Genomic DNA, 27678 nt, shown 5'->3' with positions numbered 1-27678 from the left:
CACAATAACCAAGTTTATTAAGCATGATTTTGCTCTCACTGCATGTTTCTAATTAAATATGTTTGCAGGGAAAAAAAACCTAATTCATATGAAGAGGGAAAAACTTAGTTCATTTTCAAACCATATTGTTAATAAATTCTTATTTTTTATAATAATTGCTTTATTTCTGTAAGTAGTTGCATTTCCGTATTCACAAAAAGGGGGGACAGGAAGAAAATATTGTATGACTGTTTTTCCAGAAGACCCAGGAAAGCCAGATTCCCACCAAGGTCGTTGCTTAGATAACCTTGTTCTAAGCTTAGATAAAACATTCAGACTTCAAAATGAGAAGAAAATGTGGAAATAAATTACACTACATGGATCTTTGAAACCTGGGGAGTGCTAATTCCAAGAGCTTTTTATATTAAATAACCCGAGCTTCATATCCCACTGGCAGTCATCCTGTCCTCTGTGCAGAGAGGACTGAGCTGGCTAATGACTCCCATTAGCACTGGGGGAGGTTTCACATGTAGATCCCCTCACAAATGGGACAGCAAATAGAGTGTCCTGCTTAGTAAGTCAACATAACTTGGGTGTTAGTTTTTTCTCCTACGAAAGTGCCCTTGGTGCTTGTTGTCTTTGAAGTCCATGAGGCAGGAAGCTCTCAGCCCATGGTGTTTGCCTGCTTTCCCTTCTCATCAGGATTGTCCAGCATCTGCAATCTTTTCTCCAGCCTCTGCTTCCATTCTTCTCTGAGCCTAAGGAGGGGAAACAACACACAGTTAGTGTATTTGTCGGCACATCTGCTGGTCCAGTGAAAATTTTTTTCCCTTCTAAAGAATATTTTTAAAAGAAACATATGACTTTTACAAATTAATGAAGAAGAAAAATCAATAGACAAATGAGCAAAGTCTGTGAATATGTAGTTTTCCCCCAAATTTATTCCTTCCTAAATTGATATGTGGATTCAATGTAATCTCAATCAAAATCACAGCAGGACTTTTCCGTAGATACCAACAAGCTGATTCTAAATTTTATATGGAAAGGCAAAAGAAGTAGATTAGCCAACACAATTTTAAAGTAGAAGAAATTTGGAGTACTCATACTACCTGATTTTGAGACTTAATATAAAGCTACCACCATTGAGACAGTGTGGCATTGGTGAAGAAACAGACAAATAGATCAATGGAACAGAATAGAGAATCCAGAAATAAATATGGCAATTGATTTTTGACAAAGAGAAAAGGCAACTCAATGGAGGAAGGATAGTTTTTTTTAACAAATGGTGCTAGAACATCATACGTCCATATTCAAAAAATGGACTTTGATCCATACCCCACATCTTATACAAAATTAACTCAAAATGGATCATAGATCTAAATGTAAAATGTAAGACTTAGACTTCTAGAAAAAAGCCACAAAACAATATCTTCATGATCTTGGAATAAGGAAAGAATTCTTAGATACAACACAAAAAACATGATTTATAAAAGAAAAGAAAATTCGGGACTTTATCAAAATTAAAAAATTTGCTCAGTGAGAGACACTAGAAAGAGAATAAAAGACAAGCTACAAACAGGGAGAAAATATTTTCAAATCCCACATCTGTTAAGGGACTTGTTTCTAGAACATATAAAGTTTCAAACTCAAAGATAAGAAAAGAAACAACTCAATATATAATGGGCAAAAATTTGAGCATTTTACCGAAGAAGTTATATGGGTGGCAAATAAGCACATAGAATATGTTCAACATAATTAGGAAAATGTAAATCAAAACCACAGTGAGGTACCACTCACCTCACAGAATGACCAAAACAAACAACAAACAAAAAAACCTCCAAAACCAAAAACAAACAAACAAAAAACCCACCAATAAAAACAAAAACCTCTCACAATAAAATCCAAACCAAGTGTTGGCAAGCATGCTGGGTAACTGGAACTCTCTTACCTTGCTGTGGAAATGCACAATGGTGCAGTCAGTTTGGAAAACAGTCTGGCAGTTTCTTATACAGTCAACCACACATGCACCATACCACCCGATAGTCTCGGTCCTGGGTATTTACTCACGAGAAGGGGAAACTTACGTTCACACAGAAACCTCTATGTGAATGTTTATAGCAGTTTTATTCATAGCCAGCAAAAAGTGGAAATAACCTAAATTTCCTTCAACTGGGGAGTGGGTCACCAAGTTGTGATATGTCCATACAACAGAATAGTACTCAGCAATGAGAAGGAATGGATGATCGATACACACAAGAATTAATCCCAAATACATTTTGCTAAGTGAAAAAAGCCAGACTCAAGACCACATACTGTGTAATTCATTTATGACATTCTAGAAGAGGCAAAATTACGGAGCAGAGAGCAGTTGCCAGGGCTTGGAAGTTGGCAGAGGAGTTAACCACAGAGGAGCAGCATGAGGGAATTTTTCCAGGTGATGGAGCTGTTCTATATCTTGATTATGGTGATTACATGACCCTGAGTGTCTGTCAAAATTCCCAGAACTGTACAAATAAAGAACAGAAACTCTCGGTGCTTATAAATCAATTAAGACAAAGAAAATCTAGAGTCAAAAGGGCACAGACTATAAATAGGGAGCTCAGAAGAAGAAATCCAGCTGTTTCTTACACATGTGAAAAGATCTCAACCAAACTTGTAATTAATTAAATTCCATTTAAAACAGTAAGATGCCATTTTCACCCGTCAGATTAACAATGATGAAGAATTTGACAACCACAGAGTGCTAGTGATGGTGGAAATTGGCACTTCCATGCTCAGGCTGAGAGTTTAAATTAACACAACCTCTTTGCAAGACAAGGAGGCAATAGCTATCAAAATTTTAAAAGCTCTTAACCTTTGACCTAATATTTTCATTTCTATGAACTTATCCCATAATACTTATCCATGTAGGCAAAAATGTATATGCAAGTATACTTATTACAACATTATAAAGCCGGAAAATGAAAAACAACCGAACTCTCCTTTCATGAGATTGGTTAAATATATTGTTGCATCGTTGCAATGGAAAAAATTAAAGAAGAACTAAATGTATTGATACAGAAAAACTTCTAAGACAGACTAAATTAAAAAGGCAAAGTGCACAAGAGTGAAGATAGAATAGTCCCATTTGACATAAAAATACAGGATACATGTTCTTTTGCTTATTCAAACTGGAGTTTGGGGGAGAGATATACAAGAAAGTGTGAGCGGCAGTTTTCTCGAGAGGGCAGGCCTCGGAGGTAAGTGAGAAGGAAACTACCTCCTAAATATACACCCTTTTGTCATGCTCGAATTTAAAAAAAGTATGCACTGGTGTTAGTTTCCTAAGAATAAGAATAACCAAAATGAAAAGATTAGATAAATGTTTTTATTAGTTTGCTAGAGCTACCGTAACAAAATACCACAGATTAAGTGGCTTAAACAACAGAAATTTATTTTCTCAAGGTCTGGAGGCTGCAGCGTTGGTTTCTCCTGAGACCTCTCTCCTTGGCGTGTAGATGGCTGTCTCCATCGTCCTCACACGGTCTTTCCTCCGTGTGTGCATCCCTGCTGTCTCTCTGTGTGTCCATCTCCTCTTTTTATAAGGGCACCAGTCAGATTGGTTTAGGGCCCACCCTAAAGGTCTCATTTTACTACATCACCACTTTTAAAGGTCCTATCTCCAAATATTGTCACATTCTGAGGTCCTGGGAGTTAGGACTTCAACATATGAATTTTGGGGGGACATGATTCAGTTCATAACAATACTAAAGCATAGTAATGCATGCTGTTCCAGGAAGGAATATACAATAAAGAGTAAAGGAAAATTATTGGATTCAAACTTACTTTTTTCACTGATATCTGAGTGTGATTATACACTCACCATAAAATGAGTATAATACCTAATACTCTTTCCATACATCAGTCTATTTTCCTTGGAGAGACTCCCAGAGGTGAATAATTTAGAGGGTATAAATATTTTGAAGACTCTAAGCACCCACTACCAAACTGGCTCCTGGAAAATTCTTACTTAAAACTCTGCTCAATTATGGGCCCAAGAAAGAATGGAAAGAATCTGGAGTTGGTCTCTTGTTTGGTGGTGTTTGTTGCTTAAGCACATTAGTAATCAAGGATTGAAAGTTGAAATATTGAGAGAAGAATTAGGACATTGGGAATATTGTTAAGACATTGGTTATCATCCTCATTCCACCTCAAGTTTAAATAAAAGTGAATGACATAAAAATATTGTTTGCCTGTTTGAAAGGGGAGATAAGGGCTGGTACTGCTGCCCTCCCGCTGTGGCGGCTGCCTCATACATGGGTCCTTGCACACTTTACTTAAGGAGTGATGACTGACTGAGCTATATGACCTTCTATTGATACCCACCTATTAGTAATTTTCATAGTTATATTTCTTCATTATGGTTATTAAGTATTCATCCTATATTTTAATTTGTAACCAACCTCTCTAACCCGGAGAATATCCAGGCTCACAAGCTCTCCTTGTTAAGCATCTCTGAAAGGTTCCTTAACTAAATCCACCTCCAAAAGTACATGATTTTTGACACTTGGGATCTTTTAAAGCTGACTAATAAGGGTTACTGCCTGTGTGCTTCACTGAACTTGACAGGCTTCCTAATAGAATATGGATTCATTCGTTAATGAAAGGGGCTTTCAGTTTTCCTTGGTGTGGTGGGCATGAAAGTGTGCCACTGAGAGATCCTGCTGTTGGGAGCACACATGACTTCCCATCTGCATCTGCCCCAAGCATTCACACCAAGGCCAGACTTCTCTTGGGCTGCTGTCAGCCACTGACTGAGCGTGGCAGAGGTACTAATAATGCAGGCCCATCTCTGCAAGATGCAGGACTTCTTTAACTGTTGACTTAGACTCCCCACTAGTCTGGCCAAAACTTTATTAGGCCTGCCCTGCCGTCTACCCAATCTCACTTCCTTCCCTTTCTCCTTCATGGAGGTCAGAACTGCATCGCAGTCTGATGACTCTCCTTAACTTGTCTGGCTCCCTCCTAGTGGTATGCTATTAGTTTGTGAGGGCAATTATTAATTTCTTAGGAATTCTGTGAGCTAGTTATTAAACACAGACATTACTAAAAGTAAATTATACATGAGCCAGCCCTGATGGCTTAGTGGTTAAAGTTGGGCGCTCACCGCTTCAGCAGCCAGGGTTCGTTTCCCGGTCTCGGAACCACACCACCTGTCTGTCAGTTGCCATGCTGTGGCAGCAGCTCACATAGAAGAACTAGAAGGACTTAAAATTAAGATTGACAACCATGCACTGGGGCTTTGGGGAGGGAAAACAAAAGTAAATCCTACAAATTTATAATTAATTAAATTATATGAAAAAACAAAGATAACTGTGGAAAATTCATCACTTCCTAATTATTTCACTACATTTTACAATAATCTATGCTCTTCAGGTTATTTAGGTCTCTTATATCTGTATGGCAAAAGTACCATATGGTGGGGTGCTCTGACCATACATCCCTTCTCAACTCACCTCCATTGATGTCACATTGGTAGCTTGGAGTAGACCATGGTGGGAATATTTACATCATGAAAGTTGGCAAACACTATAATATAAACACTATAAAGGCTTGATTTATTCTTTTGCTCATTGTCTGGACAAAGGATTGTCCATTTGACCACAGGCCAAATCTAAGCACTTGCTTGTGTTTTGTAAATAAAGTTTTATTGGAATACAGCCCTGCCCATTTGTTTGTATATTGTCTAAGGCTGCTTTCACACAACAATGGCGTAGTTGAGTACTTGAAACAAGACACATGCTCCCCAAAATATTTACTACCTTGTCCTTTATAGAAAATATTTGTTGACCCCTCGTCTAGACTTAAGAAAGTGATGGAGAAAATTTTTTTTTTGTGAGGAAGATCAGCCCTCAGCTAACATCTGCCAATCCTCCTCTTTTTTTGCTGAGGAAGACTGGCCCTGAGCTAACATCTGTGCCCATCTTCCTCTCCTTTATATGGGACGCCGCCACAGCATGGCTTGACAAGCAGTGTGTCGGTGCACGCCCGGGATCTGAACCTGGGCCACCAGCAGTGGAGCGTATGCACTTAACCGCTACGCCATGGGGCCAGCCCTGGAGAAAATCTTAATAATGCAGATTAAACTTAGAAGTGTGCTGTGTCTGTAGCTATTACATTGTGAATAGCAAAAAAAAAAAAAAAAAAAATTGTGGAAATATTCTTCCAGTACTAGAAAATTATCTTTAATGATCTAACTTATTTTCTGAATTAGATAGTAATTAAGCATTTATTTGTCAAATCATTGTTGAATTGCAAGCATAGGTTGGCTATACATAAAAGAGGTTGACAAAAACCAATAAAAGCATACTGTGAGAATCAGTTGGCTATATGGAATTTATAATAAAGAGCATTGTGTATTTTCTTATTGCAGGCATCCCTCTTTATCCTCTGGGTTTATGTTCCAAGACCCCCAGTGCATGCCTGAAACCAGGGATAGTACTGAACCTTATATATACCATGTTTTTTCCTATATATACACACCTATGATAAAGTTTAATTTATAAATTAGGCACAGTGAGAGATTAACAACAATAACTAATAATAAAATAGAACAATTATAACAATATACTGTAACAAAAGTTACCATAGATTTTAGCAACCTCTGCATATGATTCTTTCCTTTCCTTATTAAGTTGAGAACTTTCGTCTTTTCACTTGAAGGAAGCACTTTATGGCTTCTCTTTGGCATCTGCCAATGGCCAGCATCACTACTTTTGTGCTTTGGGTCCATTATTAAGTAAAATAAGTGTTATCTGAACACAAACACCGTGATACTGCAACAGTCGATCTGAGATGGCTACTAAGTGACTAACGAGCAGGTAGTGTATAAGGTGTGGATCCACTGGACAAAGGGATGATTCATGTCCTGGGCGGGACAGAGTGGGACGGCGTGAGATTTCATCATGCTACTCAGAATGGTGTGCAATTTAAAACTTATGAATTGTTTATTTCTGGAATTTTCCATTTAATATTTTTGGACTGAGGTTGACTGCAGGTAACTGAAACTGAGGAAAGTGAAACCGCAGCTAAGGGGAGTTACTGTATTTGTAAATTGTGTACTACACATCCTTTACACCAGTACCATTTATAATAAAACTTACGTATGAATATACGTGTATACATTTTTTTCTGCAGAGAGCCAATTGTTATATATTTAAAGCACAGTACAACATCTTCCTCATTTTTCTTTGACAGGTGCTTCCCCCAATAAATCTCACACCCATCTAATCTGGCCTTGCCCTCTGCTTCTTGGAGGACCCGAATTAACCCATTTGGAATGATGAATTTATTCTAGGAACAGAATTTAGGAATCTGGGGTTTATGACATATTTATTCACTTTTTATAGCAGCTATATCACTATTTATTGTCAGATGGTGAAGGATTCAGGGCTCCATCTACCCAAGTTCCCTTTAAACCCTGTTTTATGAATATTTAGATTGTTTGCCGTCCCTTTCTGATCAATATCTTTCATCACTGTGTTGCTTCCATTTATATTCAGGTTCTCAGTAAATCGGTGAATACAAGTGCATATATGGACTTTTATTTTGTAGTAAGAAAAGGGCAATATGAGGAAGATAACGCTTAAAAATTGAAGTGCAGACTCATACAGCAGAGGAGCAATACGACTAGCACTAAGGGAACATTTTTTCCTTAAGCTTAGAAATATTGACCTCACTTTTCAAGTGGAGACCAAAAAATGTTTACTGTTTATTGTTTCAGATTCATCTGATTTGTGGAGGAATTGTAGTTAATATCTAGGAACACAGATTCTCCTTGATAGGTATGCAGTTTGACTAGACAGCAGGATGTTTTTTGTGAGGTCCTTAAGCCAGAATCATAATGTCTTTACTGGGAAACAGTGAAGATCAGCTGGGAACATAATTAGGTTTTTTTCTATCATGTTCTAGGCACTAAATATATGTGTCAGTTTAGGTCCTCCAAGAAGCAGATTTGGAGGAATCACCCATGAAAAATAAACTGAAGTGGTAAGAGACAGCCTTCAGACTTCCATGCTGGTCTGATGCCTGTGAAAGGAGAGAGGGAAGGAAGGAGTGACTGCGTTGGAAGAGCCCCACACCTAGCACAGTTCTGAGAAAGCTTGGGCTGGGCCTATGGGGAGTCCCTGAGCAAAGGCTGCCCGCCAAAGGAGGCCTGGCACGCAGGGATTGCCCAGGACTGGTCCCACTGCCGTGTTTGTCATGGGATAGGAGTAGTCGGGATAAGTGTGGCTTCAGCTCGGATGCAACAGCTGATCCAGAAGGCAGCAGCTGGAGCTCTCATCACTTGTGCTCCCAGTACAGGTGGTCTTGAAGGAGCTCTGAGCAGAGCACTTCTGCGGCTACCCCAATACGTAATGAAGAGCAGTGGAGTAATAATCCATCACCAGGAGGTTATAGTTTCCTGAGCTCCTGATGTCCCCTTTCAGATCTCAGTGCTCTAATCTTAATCTCTGTACTTTTGTTTCAATATGAAAGGTCAGATGATGATTTTGCTGCTCCTGCTCCTGTGTAGGAACACACATGCCTTTGCAGTATTTTCTCGTTGGCAAGGAGAGATGGGCCGGGTCCTGGTTTCCCTGTGACCTGCAGCTCGCTGGCTGGCTCTGGTCATGGTCAGGTCAATCACTCAGCACCGGCTGGCGGCCTCGGCATGCCCATCTGATCAACTTAGTCTACTAGCCGCATTCCCCATCCCGCAGTTTGAATGAAAAATCTAAGTAAAATTTTTCTCACTGGTTATTCTTTGTAGACTAAGTCTCATCTTATAAAAACTTTGAATAATGATTTCATCTGACTGGGAGGTTTATGAGTTGCATATTTGTTGCCCGCAGCTGAAAGCATCCTGAACGACACAGTTGATAAGCAGGAATCAGAACAGAGGGAGGTGAGTGGTTGTGGGGTGAGGCTTCTAAACCCCTCTCCCCACTCAAGTCCACCAGACTTAGTGTCGACCTGGCACTGTGAGTTCTGCTAAATTCTGAAGAAGTAATTTGAAGACTGTTCTTGCAGTAAACCATTATTTTTTCATATAAACACTGTACAGTTTCTCAGTTATAGTTACAGGCTGGCATTTAGACTTAGATGTCCGTATAACTTATCATGTAAACTGAGTAGTTTTGAAAATTAAAGGGAGTGCAATCCAGAATTATAATGGAATGATAGGCGTCCCCCTGGTGTGTCCCAACAAACCAAGAGGTTTGGTCATCGCGCCTATACTGCACTTGACTTTTCTCAAATTGCCTCAATCAGTTATTTGCAGTTTGCAACTCCTCCAGGGGGCCAAACCCACCCCTGCTCTGTTGCTTCTTTCTGGCCAGATGCAGAGAGAGTAAGGGGTTTCCAGCCCTGGAGCCTTGTGCTCTCACCTCTAGGGCCTCTGCCAGGTACATCAGTTACCAGGGTGAATGGATTCTCTGCAGTTCTGGCTGCCTTCCTCCCCGTCAGTGAACCTGCAGGTGAGTGCTAATGCGCATGCCCATGGCAAAACACCTGTTTCCACTCAGCCAGCTTTGGCTCAAGTTCTTGCCAGTCAGCGAGGCAGAGAGAGAGGAATAAGGCAATACTGGCTTTGTCCTATCAGCAAAGAGGTTGGTGGAAAATTTGAGGTTTTTGTCTTCTACTGTTCACTTAGAACATTTCTTGATTGCATAGTGACTTGAGTCTGCCTTTTACAACTGGAGGGTAGAAAAAAAGAGTGAGTGTTACATGTTGGGCACATGTGCTTGTGTATAGTGGAGTGTGGAGAGGCATAGCCCACAGGGCTGGGATCGTGACCTGTGGGTTCACAACATTCATTGGTCTGCAAGTGTACGCTGGAAGATTATTCTGTTAGGACAGCATTTCAAACTTTGCTCAGATCAGCAGGATTTGAACAAATGTTCCAACATTCTGGTTTTGGTTTGAAAACATCTGGTTCATCTGAGATATATGTGGATGTGTTTTTTGTTTTATTTTTTAGCAAAAATAATAAAACCACTAGGTTTTCATTCATTGTTTACCAAATTAAGAAGGCTTTGGGGTTTTATTCACAGTTGTTAAGGGCAAAAGCTCTAGTAAGTGCGACAAGAATAGAGGTGGGACCACAGGATGCTGCCTCTGCTCCTTGGCTCCAGTGATCTTCCTCTGCTCCCAAGCAGTGCAGCGGCTCTGTCCACATCTTTAAACACTTATTTGGGGGACACAATGATGAAATGTTTCATGATAAGCACATTTTGAAGATTTATTCTCTTGGCTATAGAAGGAAGAAAAAACTGTTCCAAACTTTGAAGGGGGTCATTTCTGGGGTACACGGGAGCCTGGAGAATTAATGCATTTGTTCTATGGACTATTTGCAATTGGTTTCCTTTTTTTATAAATTTTTTTTCCTAATTACAAAATGGCACAGTATCATTGTAGAAACTTTGGAAAAAATAGGAGAGCACATACATACAAAATCTGCCATCCTACCAGCCGAAATAACCTTAATATCTCTGTATTTTCTGCTAATGTTTTTCCTTTACATATAGATAGATCATATATATATTTTGACAAAAATCAAATCATATTGCAAATTTTGCTTTTAATTCTGCAACCCAGGGCTTCTGGAAAGGAGGACGCAGTACAGAGCCCATGCTGGGATCTGCCTCCCGGTGAGCTTGTGGGCCGGGACTAGGGGAAGAAGACGGCAGGGCCCACACAGCTGACTCTCCTGGCTCCCCTGGAATCTGCAGGACTGGATGCTTTAACACGTGACTCCTCCAGCATGTAGGAAAACTGGTTTTGCTTGCTGGACAACCAGGAGTGTAGCTGGAATGATGCCAGAGCTCTTCTCTGGGTATGGAGGGAGGTTATTTCCCCTCAGGGGCTTAGGAGAGGTTTTTAGAAGTTAATATTGGTTCAACACATGTGAATTACACGTGTTTTCATCTCAGAAACATGGAGGCATAGTGCCTTGCTGGCTGGCAAAACACACAGCTGCCACCTGGGAGTGGGCATCTTAGCAAACAGACAACCTGCTGGGCTGTTCCCATTTTAGGGATGGAGAATCCAGACAGTCCCTGAAGAGTTGAGCTGGTCTGTCTGCTCCAAGGCACTGCACGTGTGAGGGCAGGACTGACCCTTTCAGCGACGTGGACACATGTGACTCGTCTTCTCAGAGAAGGAAATGTTCCCCTCTCAGCAGACGCCTTTGGCTAGAACAACAAGTTCACTTGCCAGTGAGGGGAAGACCACATTATCCTTCCTCCAAGAATCTAAATATGTATCATCTCAGACTGGGCTCTTTCACACTTACATATATCTGTTGACCTAACCCTGAAATTTAGTGTGACTTCATGTGCTGGGGATGACAACAGAGGCAGGGTAAGGAGGAGATATTTTCAGTTTATCAAAATATAAATAACAGAACTTCATTTTTGTTACATAAAAAAAGCCTCATTCATATCTGTAAGTCATTGGTTCTCAGTCAGGGGTGACTTTGCGCTCCAGGGGATCTTTGGCCAAGTTAGATTGTTTTCAGTTGTCACAGTGGGGGAGAGGAGTCCTACTGGTATCTCATGTTTTTTATTATTTTTCTTTTTTTCTGAGGACAATCATCCCTGAACTAACATCCATGCCAATCCTCCTCTTTTTGCTGAGGAAGACTGGCCCTGGGCTAACATCTGTGCCCATCTTCCTCCACTTTATATGGGATGCTGCCACAGCATGGCCTCCCAAGTGGTGCGTCGGTGCGTACCAGGGATCTGAACCCGGGCCGCCAGCAGCGGAGTGCACGCACTTAACCACTACGCCATGGGGCCGGCCCCTGGTATCTCATGTTTTGAAGGAGGCTGCTAAACATCTTGCAAAGCACAGGACAGCCCCTGCAAGAAAGAATTATAAGGCCCTAAATGTCAATAGTGCTGAGGTTGAGAAACCCTGGTATAGATTGTGGGAGATCAAGATTTGGCCACCCTGAAATCCATCTCTTTACCTTGGTTGTTTTCTCTAGGGACATTTGACCTCCCCCACTAACTGCCTAAAGAATTTGACATGGTAGCTCCTTCCTGGAACAGATCTATCATGATGGCTGTAAAGATAACATAGGGTAAATGTTACAATAGGAAAGGCACCAACAAGCCCCTCTTATCAGAAGTTCTGTCTCTCTGGCCACATTCTCTAGATGACCCTGCGAAGAGTTGCCAGACAATCATTTACATTTATAAGGGAAATCTCCATTTGTAAAGGTATCTCCCTCTCTGTTTGGAGAAGAGAGGGGGATGAGCTCATTTCTAGTGACTTATCAATGTGGAAGGTGAGGCCTTGAGCTGCATAATAACCTTACACTTGTTTACTGTGCTTTAGTGGTGATCTCCTGTAACTGACTCCCCCCACCCCCAAAATCCTCCTTTGTCATTGGCTGAAAATGATATTTAAGACGAGAATTTCTGCTATTGTGTTGAGAAACGCAGTGTCCCTGCTTTCTCCCATGTATACATGTTATTAAACTTGGTATTATTTTCTCCTGCTAACCTGTCTTGTTGATTATTTGGCCAGCCAGAAGAACCTTAAGGGAAAGGGCAGAGGGAGATTCTCCCTCTTCCCCCGACAAGATGGTGGCAAGTCTGAACTAGTGGATGAATTAGTCATGTCTTTAATTTTCTATATTTTATCATGTTTTGACATCTTAAAAAGCTTGGTGGCCAGGAAAAAATGCCCTTCCCAGGGCTAGCCCTTTCTTAGAGATAGCAAAGGGCTTGGCTGCGAGCATGTCAACCAATCCAAAGTCTGTGGCCCCAGCCACCTCCTTATCTAACTCTCACACAGGAAGCCATAATTCCCCTGCCCAAAATCATCCCAGGGCCAGACATCTCAAGACCATGTCTACAGCCCAAAGCCTTTGGAAATTACTCACACTAGCCAACCCTAAGCTGTTTATTCTGCCCTGTCTTGTCTTTTGCTCGGAAACCCCAATAAAGGCTATGGCTTAGACTTTCCCCTTGCTTCTGCCTTTTGCCACCTGACCATAACCTGGTGCTTCCCCTGTGGCCTTGCATGGCATGTGGTGACCCCTTCTCTGAGACCTATGAGGATAATAAACTTCTTCCTTCCAAGCTTCACTCTCCTTCTTCTTGTTGCTACACCAACTTTACCGTACCATATCCAACAATCAGACTCTTAGAACAGTGAGTAATGAAAATAATTCATTCTCCCCGTGTTCACATCTGGTATATTTCTGGGGAAATCTACTTTAAAAAAACAGAAGAGAAGCAATCCACCTACTTTTTCAGGGCGCTCCTTCCCTGACGATCTTCCTCCAGTTCCCGGTAACAAGTCTGTTTGCTAATTTCTTTTTCCCAGAAGCTTTTGAGCTCGTGACAAGTTTCACAGCAGAAGACTTCCCGACGGATGTATTGATTGTTCATCCCCTGAAAAATAGAAGAAAAAATAAGTCCCAGTCCTTCAGATAAAGCCACTCTTCTTTTGAAGTCATGAAAGGTGAGTTTGAATCCAGATACTGTCATTCACACTTTGTGCTACTGTAAACAAACCACACAGTCACTATGATTTTGTTTCCTCAACTGCAAATAGGATAATCATGGTTATGTCAGAAGATATTGTGAAAAATTTTGAAATGAACAAAGATAAAAAAGGGTATCTAGTAACCCTTCCAGATTATCTGATTCTACAAGGGCCTGCCTCTTTCATTGTCTTTGAGCTATTTTACAACTCTGTAAATTATAGAAAAAATATAGTAATGCAAATGATTGTTGAACATAGAGATTCAAATAAATTTTGTCCAGTGGAATGCAATTAATATTCCTGTGAATATCAACCAATTTTTATCTACTTATAAATTCATTTTAGTATTCTTGATTGTCTATATGTGTGTTTTTTTCAGATTCTCGTTGAATCAGTTGTAATATCTTACTAATTTTCTCACTAATTCATAAGTTAAATAAAATATTTAACACATGTTTACTTTATATTTGTATGACAGTCATGATTTTAACTTCAAAAAATGATCCTTGAACAGTTACTTCACAGTCATGTGTGTATAAAATGAGATGGTACATACAGGCGCCCTAAACACAGTGGCACGGCAGATAACAGAACTCAGCGAATGTTGTGCTCTTTCCATCCTTCCTCATAGAGTAACAACAACCTCTGCCGCTTACTGAACGCATAATGTGTGATAAGGCAGTCTATAGACACTGTTGCATTTGATCCTCACTCCAGCTCTGTGAGATGGCTGATTCTACACTTGTAGTTCAGAGCAGGAAACTGAGAGCTACAATTTGTCTACAGCCTCAAAGCTGCACATGAAAGAGTGGGAATTGCAACCTAGGTCTGTCCCTCCTCAGAGTGGATGCTCTCTGCTCTGTCAATCCTCATGACAAGCAATGGCCACTGTATTTGGAAATGCCTGTGTCCAGCGTAAGCTCGTGTGGCGTGTGTGTGTGTACGTTGCATGAAAGTACATGTCTTTTTTTTGTTTTTTTTTTTGGTGAGGAAGACTGGCTCTGAGCTAACATCTATTGCCAATCCTCCTTTTTGCTGAGGAAGATTATCTCTGAGCTAACATCTGTGCCCGTCTTCCTCTATTTTGTATATGAGACGCTGCTGCAGCATGGCTGGATGAGCAGCGCGTCGGTTGGCGCCTGGGATCCGAATCCACGAAGCCCAGGTGGACGAAGCGGAGTGCGGGAACTTAACCACTACACCAGTGGGCTGGCCCATGAAGGTACATGTTTAATACTAAAAGATGTTGACATTTTCCCTGAACATTGCCCATTTTCCAGATCTTAGTGGCTCTGGCAGGCAGGTAGATGCAAAAGACTGCAAAACAGGTCCCTCTCTGCCCGCTGGTGAGCACCTGCACCTTCGGCCCTGGCTGGAGATTGGAAGGGACCTGGCCCTTCACTCCCCCGCTCCAGGGTCCCAGTGATCCCATAAAGTGGGATTGCCTGGGGCAACCAGAGGATTGGAGGTGAGAGGGTTTAGAAAAGGCTTCAGGGAATAAATAACACATTTATTATTTTATATTTATAACATGGAATAGTAATTCTATGTTGTGGAATTATAATATTTTATAACATAGAATAATACATATTAGAAGATAGAATATGTAATTTATAATACATATTCTGATACACCTGTATCAGAGAGGTGACAAGATCTTCCCATTTGGAGGGATGTGTAAATGTCCTGAAATAGGAAGAAGCTTGGTTTTCTGGAACTGAAAGCAGCTCTGAGTATTCTATGAAGAGTCTTTAAAAATCCACTTCTTTTTTTCCCTACTAGACCCATCTTCTAATCATCTGGTCATTTCTGTAGCTACAACTGCCCTGGGCAAAACTGTGCTGGGAGCACGTGGGAGGGCGTTTGTGGTGATGTGGGTCAGAGTGGGGATGACAGCTGGTGGGTGGGGGGAGAGGAGAGGGAGAGAATATTCCAGAATGCCTATGCTCTGCCAGGGGCTGTAAGGTGATTCTCACTTCTTGTCACACACAGCTACATGAGAATCATTGTTTTCTCACTTTGCTCATAAAGAAGTTGATTTCTGAGACCTGTGACTTCCCTGCCACACCCAGCCCTGCCCTAGAAAGGAGGATGTTTGGCTTTGGCCCTCTCTGCCTTGGAGATGCTTAGAGGTCTTGCTCTTTCCTGCAGCTGGTAGACACTCACGTGTTTGTGACTTAGCGGGGTAGTTTCTTGAAGAGAGGGACCAGGTCTTATTTCGTTGCTGATGTTTTTAATGTCTTGAAGCACATAAAATGTGCTCAGTTATTCTTCATTAAATTAAATTGAATGACCCTCTTCCAAGTTAATTTTTTCCTAAGAGAGCTTGCCTGAAAATGGCAATGGCCCCTCTGGAGTGTGTCAGACACTGAGGGAGGGTCCGAGTGGAAGTGATTTTCATACTTTCTGGGTAAGAGAAGCACTCAAATCTGGTTGCCTTCTGTCAGCTCCACAGGCTGGCGCTGTCCCCTGAGTCTCTCCAGGTTCTCCCTGGGCCCCTGCTTGAGCCCTGAGGAGCAGGGCAGGGCCGTCTTCCAGCCTGACTGGAGCACATGCTCCCTCTTCTAAGGGTACATCCCCACTGATTTTCTTTCCTAGGCTAATGGGTTCAGTGTGCAGAATTCTAATTCCTAGTCATTTGACATTGAGAGTTGTCAACAAAGAAGCATTCACCAGATTTTACATTTCCTTCATGGAACGTGCGGCCTGTGCCCCTCTGCAGCACTTAGGTTTCCTGTGAGTTTAGTTCAGGCTGCAGGGGCTTCTCAGGCCTCAGTTTCCTGCTGTGACTTCTGCCTGTATAAATGCCAGATGAGAAAATAGCACTTGTTTTGACCTGGGAGGAAGGTGTTAACGCAGAACTTGCAATTCAAGTAGACAAAAAGTAATGCATGATTTATGCGCACATTCCTTTATTACAAAATTCTCCAAAGAATTTCAAGTTTATATTAGGTATCTGGTATTCAGAGAAAGGAGAGTTTTCTCAAAGAAGTCTCCATCAGAATTTTTTTCTTTTCTTGAAATTTAGAATTAACATTTTCTTCTAAAGAGCTTTTCATTAAAAAAGCAAAACAAAACAAAGAGAGGCCTATGCAGGAACACAGACTGCTCCCATGGTCACGTCATTTCACATGGGCTCCATTGGAAAAGGTGTGGTTTGGGTGTGGAAGGAGGATTTATTCTAGCAGAGCCTGTGATTGCATAATTATGAGCTGGGTTAAGAGAAATAGCTGAAAGCAGAGCAGTGTCCACACACTCAAGGAATCAGTTAAATCAGGGTAAGTCCAAAGGAAAGCAGGCAGCAGGCTCTGAAGAGTCTGATGCACGCTGGCTCTGCTTCTTCTTCCCCTTGGATCAGGGAGCAAAAATGGAGGGGCCTCCGCTTTTGTGGAGAGCTTGAGTGCAGTGGCTGTGACCTTAGGGAGGACTTCAGGAGGTGTCACGAACTCGGACACCCTCAGGGGCCAGGCAGCTGTCGTAAAGGAGTGACACTACTGGACCCGAGCACCAGGGAGCAGAGGGCACTGCAGTCGTCGGCGGAGCAAGACGTCACTGTGCTGGACAAAGAAAAGATGGCTCTTTGCTGGGCACAGTGTGAGGGCTCCCTGGTTGCCCATCTTAAGGGATGCTTTCTCTAGCTACAGCTTTAGCCTATGTCTTTCTTCCTTAGCTTTTCTCAAAACCCCCTCCATGTGCTCTCCCTACAGGACATCCTGGACTATTTCTTTCTGCCTTCCTCCTTCCTACTGAGTCTCTCTGAACAGCTCTTTCCTGCCTCTGAACCTGAGCATGCAAATACCACCCTCGTCGGCCAGATTTGCTCTTGAGGCCATCTCAGCAGCAGCTGGGATCGGACCGCTCCACTGAGCCTCACCTCACCCACTCGGTGACATGTGGACACAGCTGTCCCACCTGCCAAACACAACGCCATCCCTGCCTCACTCACCAGGCCTGGAGGCTGTGCCCTGACAGCCAGGATGGCCAGGGAGCTGAGAAGGAGGACAGAGAACTGTTGTCACTATTGTGACTTTGGGCAATAAGTCCTTCACTGCTCTGAGCCCCAGTTTCATTTTCTATGAAGTGGAGATAAAATGTAATATAGAAGAAAGTGCCTAACACTCTGCCATCCGTTTCCCAAATGTTCGCCTACCGACATAGCACGTGCTGCCCATGGGGAGCACCTAGTCTGTTGTCGTGCCCTTGGTCAGCAATCAAAAATGTTAATGGAATTTGAACCACCATCTCAATAAGTTCTCACTGTACTTAGTTTGTACATGATGTTAAATGCCTTGCTTCTTATTGGCTCAGCTCTGTTAAGGTTTATTTATCTCTGTTGCTGTGCTGTCAGGACCAGAAAGCCTTAGAGCGCGGGGATAAGATGTTTCCCTTCTTGTCCAAGGCCCGGGGTTGGACTGCACACAGAGAAGCCTTTGGCAAAAGCTCTTTGTGATGAGTTTCACCCTTACATCATTTAGGATGTTATATTTGGAGATCTTTGTAGTCAGAGCCCATAGTCACATTCACTGGGTGATGCCCAACATGTTTAAGAAGTGACTTCTTACTGAAGTTGACAGCTGCCACTCTGCTCAAGATTGGACTCAGATCTCCCACGTGATTTTACAGCCTAACTGCTTGTTCTGCTGGGAAGCCTGAACTTGATCATTTAGGATCATGACAACGTGTAAGAATTTCAATGAAAGGGGCCAGCCCGGTCGCACAAACGGTTAAGTGTGCGCGCCCTGCTGCAGCGTCCCAGGGTTCGCCGGTTCCGATCCGGGGTGCACACCGACGCACCGCTTGGCAAGCCATGCTGTGGCGGCATCCCATATAAAGTGGAGGAAGATGGGCATGGATGTTGGCCCAGGGCCAGTCTTCCTCAGCAAAAAAAGAGGAGGATTGGCAGATGTTAGCACAGGGCTGATCTTTCTCACACACACAAAAAAAGAATTTCAATGAGAGGGGATACATCTTGTTTCAGACGAGCTGCCGTCCTCCCTCCCTTTTTGGTGTTTACTTGTTTACATTTTTGCCTGTTTACTGTGCTCACTGTGAGCAGCACTGTGGTAGCTGCTGTTGCCTGCTTTGTACCCTCAAGAAACAGAATTGATAGCAACTTTAGAAAAGCTTTTTTAGGAAAATATCAAAATAAGGCAGGGAACAGGAAATAAAACGTGTCCAGTCTTCCCTGGGGAAACTGATGGAAAGCCTGGCACTGACGGTTCCTGTCCCTGCCCCTGCCCCTGCCCCTGCACCTGGTTCAGGCAGAGAAAGCCGTCACTACATGCCCTGTGTGCTGCCCCCGAGGGGCTCCGAGGAAAGTGAGAAGGGTTTCTTTCCCAGGTTGTTCTCCCAGTGGTGCCAGGAAGAAGGAAAACCGAGTGATCTCCTGTGGGACAGATGGCTGGTGCTTTTGTAATTACAGAAATAAGAAATACTAAGGAATGTGAAGACACATAAACCCACCAGATACCTGAAGCCTCCTGAGATCTTAGAGATTAAACTCCTATTTTTTGCATGAGGAACTTTTCGAACTCGGGTGTCTCCAAACTGTTCTTGTGCAACTGACTTTTTTGTAAACCCAGGTTTAGATCTCGTCGCTCACTCCTTGTAAATTTCTACTTGCTATCTCACCCCATGGCATACGCAGACGGGGGGGATAGACTTCTCAGGTAAGCATGTGTGTGATTTCGATGACTTCTTAGCTCCCTCTAATCCTGAGATTCCCTAAGAATTTAGGATAATTTCTTTTTCTTGACACCCAGATAGCTGCGTTTTCCTCCACCCTCAATGGCTCAAAACTCAGAAGAAGCAAATTTAAATAACTATAATGAGTTATTCTGGTCATTTTCATAATAAACACTTACAGATAGTATCTGCTTCCCCCTGTTTAGAAATACATATCAGAGTCACTGCATTTATCTTTTTGTTTTTTCAATTTTGATAAAAACATGGGTACGGAGAAATATCTCTCTTCTTTAAGATAGGCAATAGGATAAAATGCATTGGTATTGGCAACTGATTCTCAGCCCTGGAGTGACAACAAGGAAGGAAGTGAGTTCAGGGATGGAGCAGACCTGCCCCCACTAAGGGGCCAGAGGAAACCTGCCGCCCTGCGCTGTTTCTCCTCCTGGCTGGTGCTGCAGTCTGTGATCTCTGGTTGGTTTTAATGCTCTTTACCGAGTACTTACTGAATACCTTCGTTCTTCAAAGTGCTTTATATCATGCATTCCTTTCTCACAACCCTATTCTTATCCACATTTGACAGAGGTGCAAAAGAGGGAACTATTGCCCAAGGTCACCTTGTCGGTGACGATGGAGCTAGGATTCCAACCCTGCCCAGCTTCAAAGCCTGTGCTCGCCACTGTCACACTACCCGGCCAGAAAGACGGCAGCTCAGGGAAGAGCTGAGCAGCGTGCAAATCATCAATGCTTTATCAAGGCAGAACTAGATTAAGTTTTGTTTTCAAGATTATTCCATGCTTATTGCATAGATACAAACTTCTCTTCTCCAATACTTTCTGTTAGAGCTGCCTACCATTATCAGTGTTATGTGCATCATGATAAGGACTAAAACAAACAAGCAAACACATACATGCACACTAGGGGCACCGACTCCTCCTGACACCAGCAAAGTGTGCCCTCCCCACCATCCCTCGCAAATGCCGGCCCATCACCAGGAGATTCTGCCTGTGCAGCTGCGGCGGGGGGACACACGGTATGCCGTCACTCCATTTCCTCTCAGGTGGTCTTTTTCACTTACAGTGAAAATACCTTTAGGAATGACATGCGTAGGTCCGGCTGCTAAGATGACTAGCTGGCTGTGGCTCAGAGACATTTAGATGGGTTTCTTTCCCCTCCCTCCTTCAGGGCCCACCGGTCAGAGTACAGTGAGTTTTCTTCCCTGTTCCTCCTTCCAGACAGGAGTTGGAGCACTACATGAAGTGGTTCTCCTCGGGTTAGCACTGTGTCAGGAAATGTTTTCTTTTTAACCTCTCCTCCAAAATTCAGTCAGGCTATTTGAATTTAAGTCTTGAGTCCCTCTCCACAGTTTTCCCTCCAATTAATATCCTTCAAAGCCACCTCACGTTTTGCACACAGTATGACATTTGGGTCTTAAGAAAAGGTGCAGATGAAATAAAAGACCTCCTGGGACAGTACGAGTGAGTTCTTGGATAGCTGGAAATTTTAATTTAAGAGAAGACATAAGAAAAAAAATGCTTATATTGAATGCGTCCATAATAACTCAGCCCTATTGTTTCCTCTGAGTTCATCTGAGTTAGTTGGGATGACACTAAGTCATGAAGGAAGGACACCGACAATTATTAGGCAAATAATTAATAGTTAAGTAAGTAAAGGAGCAGCTTTGACTCCATGTGACCTTGGGAAACTTATATAACTTTTCTTTTTTTTTTTTGGTGAGGAAGATCGGCCCTGAGCTAACATCTGCCAATCCTCCTCTTTTTTTTTTTTTTTTTGCTGAGGAAGATTGGCCCTGGGCTAACATCCATGCCCATCTTCCTCCACTTTATATGGGACCCCGCCACAGCATAGCCTGACAAGCGGTGCGTCAGTGCGCGCCTGGGATCCGAACCGGCAAACCCCAGGCTGCCGCAGCGGAGCGCGCGCACTTAACCACTGGCGCCACCGGGCTGGCCCATTCTTTTTTTTTTTTTTAATAACTTTATTTATTTATTTGCTTTTCCCCCAAAGCCCCAGTAGATAGTTGTATGTCATAGCTGCACATCCTTCTAGTTGCTGTATGTAGGACGCGGCCTCAGCATGGCCAGAGAAGCGGTGCGTCGGTGCGTGCCCGGGATCCGAACCCCGGGACGCCAGTAGCAGAGCGCACGCACTCAACCGCTAAGCCACGGGGCCAGCCAGGGAAACTTATATAACTTTTCTAAAGCTTGTTTCTCGTATAAAAAATGGATTGTTCTGATAATTAAATGAGATTAGCATCCAAAGCACTTAACATAATATTTGGCCCATGAAAAAACACTCATCATCATCATCGTCTGTATTCATATTAGCAACCTGCATCGAGTTAAACGTTATCTCATTTAATCCCGAACATATTGTGGTAGGTTCTATTATTCCTGTATTTGTGGATGAGGACATGAATCCGAGAGGCAAGTGACTTTCCCCTAGTCCCAGGGCTGACAGGGAAGAGAGCCAGGAATCCGGCCCAGACCTGCTGACTCACAGGCCCTGGTCTGCTCACTTGTGGGGTGCTGACATCGCACGTAAGTAACGGTGAGCAAGGAATCACGCTTTGCAGTTGCCAATGAGATCTTGAAAATTATCTCATCTAATGATATCAATGGCTCTGGGAGGTAGGATTGTTTGCCCAGTTACCAGACAAGAAGCCAGGCTTAGAAAATTTAAGTTTTTGTTTAAATGTAAATGCTGGTGCTGAGCTCTGAACCTATGCTGTCTGATTCCAGAGGTCCTGTCATCACCTCCCACAGTCTGAACCACTCATTTAGGGGAAAGTTCACCTACTCTAGAAAAAATAAGGACTAATTAGTGTCTGTCATCAGATAATACCCCAAATGCTCTGCAAGGGTGTGGCTTGGACCCACTCAGGTCCAACCTGCGCTCTCAATCCTCACATTTCAGTGGGCTTGGTCTGGGAGCCACAGTATCAGGATCAGACAGAAGCCTGTGGAGGAAAGGAGCTCTGGGCACCCAGCTGGGGTCAAGGACCAGTGAGATCACAAACATCAGTCTAGTTAGTTGATCTGTTCAAAAATTAAATTTCAAAATGCTATAAAGGTCAATATTGAATCAACGGACAAATTTGGAATATGGACAATAGCAGGATTGCATCAATGTTAAGTTTCCCGAGGCCAACAACTGTGCTGTGATTATGGAAGATAACGACCATGTCCTGAGGAAGCACACTGAAGTATTTAGAGGGGAAGGCTCATGATGAGTCAACTTATTCTCAAATCGTTCAGAAAAAATATGTAGATAGCTGAAGCAAATGGAAAAGCAAACAGGGGGGTGACAGGTACATCTGAGTTATTGGTATGTGGGAATTCTTTGAACTATTCTTGTAACGTTTCACAATCTTGAAATTATTTCCAAATAAAAAGTTTAAAAAAATTACTTTTCTCTCCTTTCAAGAGAAAAATTGCTATTCCCTTGCTTCTCTCACATTTACCCCCAACCACTTATACAGACCACCAACCTCTGTAAATAAGCCCGGGACACACTTTACCTTTTAAAATCCTTTGCACTGAGCATTTTGTAATGCCAAAAAGTAAGGAAGGGCTTAAAGAATAGGTGGGGGGGCAGGGGTGTCGCAAAATGACAGAGGAGCCAACTTGAAAGAGCTTCCAATAGCGCAAACTGAGAACAATTTGAGAATAAATAACATGGTACTAGTTACAACCCAAAGAGTGAATAAAAACTGATATAAATTATTGAAATAAATAAACAAGGAAGAGGGACAACTATTCCTTTCAGAAGAATTCTGATGAATAAAAGTAGAAAGAATGAGGGGAATAGGAAATCACCATGAGGACACCACAGCAATAGCCACTGCAGGCAGGATCCTGCATCAATTCCATCATTGATGAATGATGGAATTAGTGGATGAAACTTTAAGGAAAAACAGTATATTTGCATAGCCTCAAAAATACCCGTCCAAAAATTTACTAATTACTGTAGTGGTTTTAATATATGACCCCTAATTCATTGATTATCGCCATGCTTCCCAAAACCCTGGGAGCTGGAGCCGAATTCCCCTCCTCTTGCATCTGGGATAACTTGGTGACTGAGGGGAAAATAGTAACTTGACAGTGGAGAAACACCACCTTGACCACGTGGTGAAGGTTCAAGTCACTGGTAATGAGCAATGTTGATATCACATGCCCCCTGATATGATGCAACAGAGGAGCACATCATCTCTGTATTGAACTTCCCCTAACACCAGAAAGTTCAGTCTATTCATGAGAAAATTGCATAAAATTCAAATTCAAGAACATTCTACAAAATACCTGGCCACTACTCATTAAAAGTGTCAAGATCACAAAAGACAAGGAAAGACAGAAAAATTGTCACAGATTGGAGGAAACTAAGGAGACATGATATATATAAATGATATATATATATGATATATATGCCACATAAATACAATGTAGTACCCTGGATTGGATCCTGAACAGAAAAAAAGACATTAGCGGAAAACTGGAGGAATCCAAATAAAGTCTGCAGTTCATTTTATTGTACCAGTGCCGATTTCATAGTTTTTTATGGATATGCCATAATTTATTTAACCATTCTCGTATTGATGGACATTTAAAATTGATAAACATACCTGGTTATATAAGATGTTAACATTAGAGAAAACTGGGTGACAGATTTTCATGTTTGTCTAAATCTAAAATGATTTCAAAATAAAAAGTAAGAAAAAAAAAGGCTTTATACCAAGCATGTGCATCTTCCTGATACTATCGACAATTATGAACTGTGGACCAATCTCTTGCTGAGGAACATTTTCAGTGCCCACAGAGATGCCCCATCCTGGAGGCAGCAGCTAATGGAGCAGAGCCCTACCCGTGTCATGGAAAGAGCCCTGGATTAGGAGTTAGGAGACCTCTACACTCCATATGGGCAAGTTACTTGCCCAACTAAGTCTGTGTCCTCATCTGTAAAATGGAGCAATATGTACTTTCACAGGGTTAATGAGTTTTCAATTGAAAAATCTGCTGTAGTAAATGTTTAGCACCTGAGACAGAAAGTGCTTAATAAAATCCTGGGTTGTCTAATTTGTATCCATAATGTTGATTACCTGCAAATCAAGGGCCACAGACTCAGAAGCCAGCAGGGTCCAGGTGTGTTTAGAAGGCTCTGTGGAACATTCTAGAATGCATGGCCCATTTAAAGGAGACACTGCCACGCAGCTCCAACTGACTGTTGCCAGTGGACCGTGGTCCCCATGTTGCCAAATATTCAAGTTTTTCAAGAGACGCTGGAAATTCCAATTTTTAAAATGTGTAATCTCCTCATTTTTTAATTGTTGATAATGAATTTGAGACATTTTAAAGCATCGCACGGAACATCAGAACCTGTCTGTTGGCCAGATTTGGCCTCTTGGTCACCAATTTTTGAGCCCTACGTGGACCAACGGGGAAAACCTCTGAGTTCCCCATGGACTATGTAGCTGTGCCTTAGCTTCCAGAAGAAACATACACTGGCGCCTGCGGAGTTAAGACAGTACATCTCAAAGCAGAAGCAAACAGAGTTTAGCCTCCCCAACTCCCAGGTCACTGCTACACTGCTAACCACTGCAGCTTTATATTGGTCACGTCTTGGCTGTTCTATTTGATGTCTTGTCACCTTATTGGGGTTGGAAGGGAACTGGGAGGCAATTAAACCCATCCTGCCATGCACGGGGAAGCCCCTGGGTTTGTGTCTGCTCAATTCCATTGAAGCACGGAGAGCCTCCATGCCTGGCTGAGTTGGGACCAGGAGCCAGGTCTCCATACTCTTGTCTCATTAACTAGACTCTAAACTACTGTGGAGTAAGGACATTGCTTAATATGGTGCCCTTCACACAGTGTACCATAGACTTGTTTGTCCAATGGACAAAACGCCTATGATTCCCCTGTGCCAACACCACTCATCCTGTCAGTAAAAATTTGCCAAATAATTTTGAGCTAAAAGTGATAACTTCTCTAGCAAGTTTTATATTCTACTTCTATTAAAAACTTTTAAAGGTAAAAGTTGGCGACAGCTGTAAAGGAGAGTGGGAAAAAGAATCTTTATTCTGGGGGCGGAGTCAAGATGGCGGCGTAGGCAGACTCTGAACTCACCTCCTCCCGTGGACACAGCCAATTTACAACTACTCGTGGAAAAATTACCCCTGAGACAGAACTGAAAACTGGATAAGAGGAACTCCTGCAACAACGGACAATCCTAACTGGGGTAGAAGAGGCAGAGACTCCCTTCTGGAGAGGAAAAACGCCACCTTCACAAGCCGCCAGCTTCATGGCCGCCCGGAGCAGCTCACAGGTACGCAGCCTCCCTGGAGGCGCGGGGCCCTGAGCCGGGGAGCGCCCGCGCTGTGGGCATTTTGTGGACCCAGCACAATTGAGACCAGCAGCATAATATCTGACTTTGCCTGCTACTAAAGCATTGGGGAGCACCCCCAGAAAACCCGGTTCACAAAGAAACTAAAACTGGCTCTTAAAGGGCCCGCGCACAAACTCACCCGTTCCAGAAAGCATCCTAAAATCACCAGAAAGAAAGGTGCACAGTGCTTCGGTGACAAGAGACTCACCTAATAGGCCCTGAGTGCATCTCGGTGAGGGGTGAGACCTCTCCAGGGACTGGGACATTGGCGGCGGCCATTGTTGTGGCCTGGTGTGAGCGTGCTGACACAGACGCCATTGGAGTTCTCCCTGAGACCTGCTAGCCCAGGGTCTGCTCCACCCGCTAGAGCACCGATTTAATCCAGCTCAGCCAGGGCAGGCAGCCCACCCTAGAGACTAGCCCCACCCAACAACAAGCCCTCAGGCAACGTGTGGGCCTGCATAGATTGGTGACTGGATTCTCTGCAGCCTGGCAACTGAGCTGACTTGAGCGGGGCAGGGTGTGCACAAGGAGCGGGTGGAGAGTGTGGGGCGGTGGCAGAGTGTGTGGGGCTCCCGCCGTGGAGAGACTGGGTCCACTTGGGAGGTCGGGCGCCACACGGGCAGGACTGTGTTGACTGTGTGTGTGGACCTGTGGGCGGCAGGGCTTCTCAGCCACAGAAGACTTGTACTTCTCAAAGACCCACATAGGAGGTTTGCTCCACCTTCCAAAACCTGAAACAATTGGGTGCTCCTGTGCCTGAGGCCAGCCCCACCCAGCTGCAATCCTCAGAGAGCTGACAAGAGACCTAATAGGCTAGAGGCTTACAGCAATGGTAAGGCCCTGAGCCTAACAACCTGCCACGGTGGGGGCCTACTCACTTAAAAGAAATACTGCAACACAAATGTGGTATTAGAACTTGCAGCCAACTGTGCTGGGGCTCCCCACAGCTGATAAAGAGACTGAAGGGCCCACAACAACTACAAGCAGCTGAGCATTACAACAGCTGGCCAGGAGCATAACTCAGCCTCCCTGGGCGCCTACAGGGAGAGCAAACAGGCCACAGCAGAAGGATACACGTAGCCCACATAGGGGTCCCCCCTGGAACATTGAGAACTGAGGGAAGCACACTGGAAGCCTCCTAAGCCATCACTTACATAAGGTCACCTATCCAAGAGCAGGAGACGTAGCTGACCTACCTAATACGTAGACACAAGCACAGGGAAAGAGGCAAAATGAAGAGGCAAAAGAATACATTCCAAGTAAGGGAACAGGACAAAACCCCAGAAAAGGAACTTAGTGAAACAGAAATGAGCAACCTACCCGACAGAGAGTTCAAACTAAGAGTGTTAAGGATGCTCACTGATCTGGGGAGAAGAATAGATGGACTCAGTGAGAATGTCAACAAAGAAATGGAAGATGTAAAAAAGAACCAATCAGAAATGAAGAATACAATACTGGAAATGAAAAACTCATTAGAGGGACTCAAAAGCAGAGTAGAGGATACAGAAGAACGGATCTGTGAGCTGGAAGAAAGACTAGAAGAAATTACCCAAGGTGAACAGGTAAAAGAGAAAAGAATTAAAAAGAGTGAGGACAGTCTAAGGGACCTCTGGGACAACATCAAGCGCACTAACATCCGTGTTATAGGTGTCCCGGAAGGAGAAGAGCGAGACAAGGGGGCAGAGAATCTATTTCAAGAAATAATAGATGAAAACTTCCCTAACCTAAGGAAGGAAACAGACATCCAGGTACAGGAGGCACAGAGAGCCCCAAACAAGATAAACCCAAAGAGGCCCACACCAAGACACATCATAATCAAAATGTCCAGAATTAAAGATAAAGAGAGAATCCTAAAAGCCGCAAGAGAATGTCAAGTTACATACAAAGGAAACCCCATAAGGCTATCAGCTGACTTCTCAGCAGAAACCTTACAGGCTAGAAGAGAATGGCATGATATATTTAAAGTGCTAAAAGGAAAAAACTTACAGCCAAGAATACTCTACCCAGCAAGGTTATCGCTCAAAATGGAAGGAGAGATCAAAATTTTGCCAGATAAGCAAAATTAAAGGACTTTGTCAGCAAGAAACCAGTGAT

The 27678-nt window shown here is 43.1% G+C and overlaps 1 protein-coding gene and 1 long non-coding RNA gene across 2 annotated transcripts; one reads left to right on the top strand and one right to left on the bottom strand.

Moving 5' to 3' along the window:
• Nucleotides 1-25851, bottom strand: FAM240B (family with sequence similarity 240 member B). The gene is made up of 3 exons (XM_087444244.1): nucleotides 25790-25851; nucleotides 13261-13406; nucleotides 1-737 (listed from the first exon to the last, which is right to left on the bottom strand). Exons 2-3 carry the CDS (start codon nucleotides 13401-13403, stop codon nucleotides 644-646), a joined length of 237 nt encoding a protein of 78 aa, XP_087300370.1. The 5' UTR covers nucleotides 13404-13406; nucleotides 25790-25851; the 3' UTR covers nucleotides 1-643.
• LOC147914320 (uncharacterized) lies at nucleotides 13338-18644 on the top strand. The gene is made up of 3 exons (XR_015555336.1): nucleotides 13338-13476; nucleotides 14596-14722; nucleotides 17208-18644. It is a non-coding gene; the product is annotated as an uncharacterized LOC147914320 (long non-coding RNA).
• Nucleotides 25852-27678: the final 1827 nt, after the last annotated feature.

The sequence above is a fragment of the Ceratotherium simum genome, chromosome 20 (genome assembly GCF_057802395.1).
Source record: "Ceratotherium simum simum isolate JZ-2026a chromosome 20, ASM5780239v1, whole genome shotgun sequence".
NCBI classification, from domain to species: Eukaryota; Metazoa; Chordata; class Mammalia; order Perissodactyla; family Rhinocerotidae; genus Ceratotherium; species Ceratotherium simum.
Note: the sequence above shows the minus strand (reverse complement) of the source record. Positions and strands in the feature narration are given on the sequence as shown.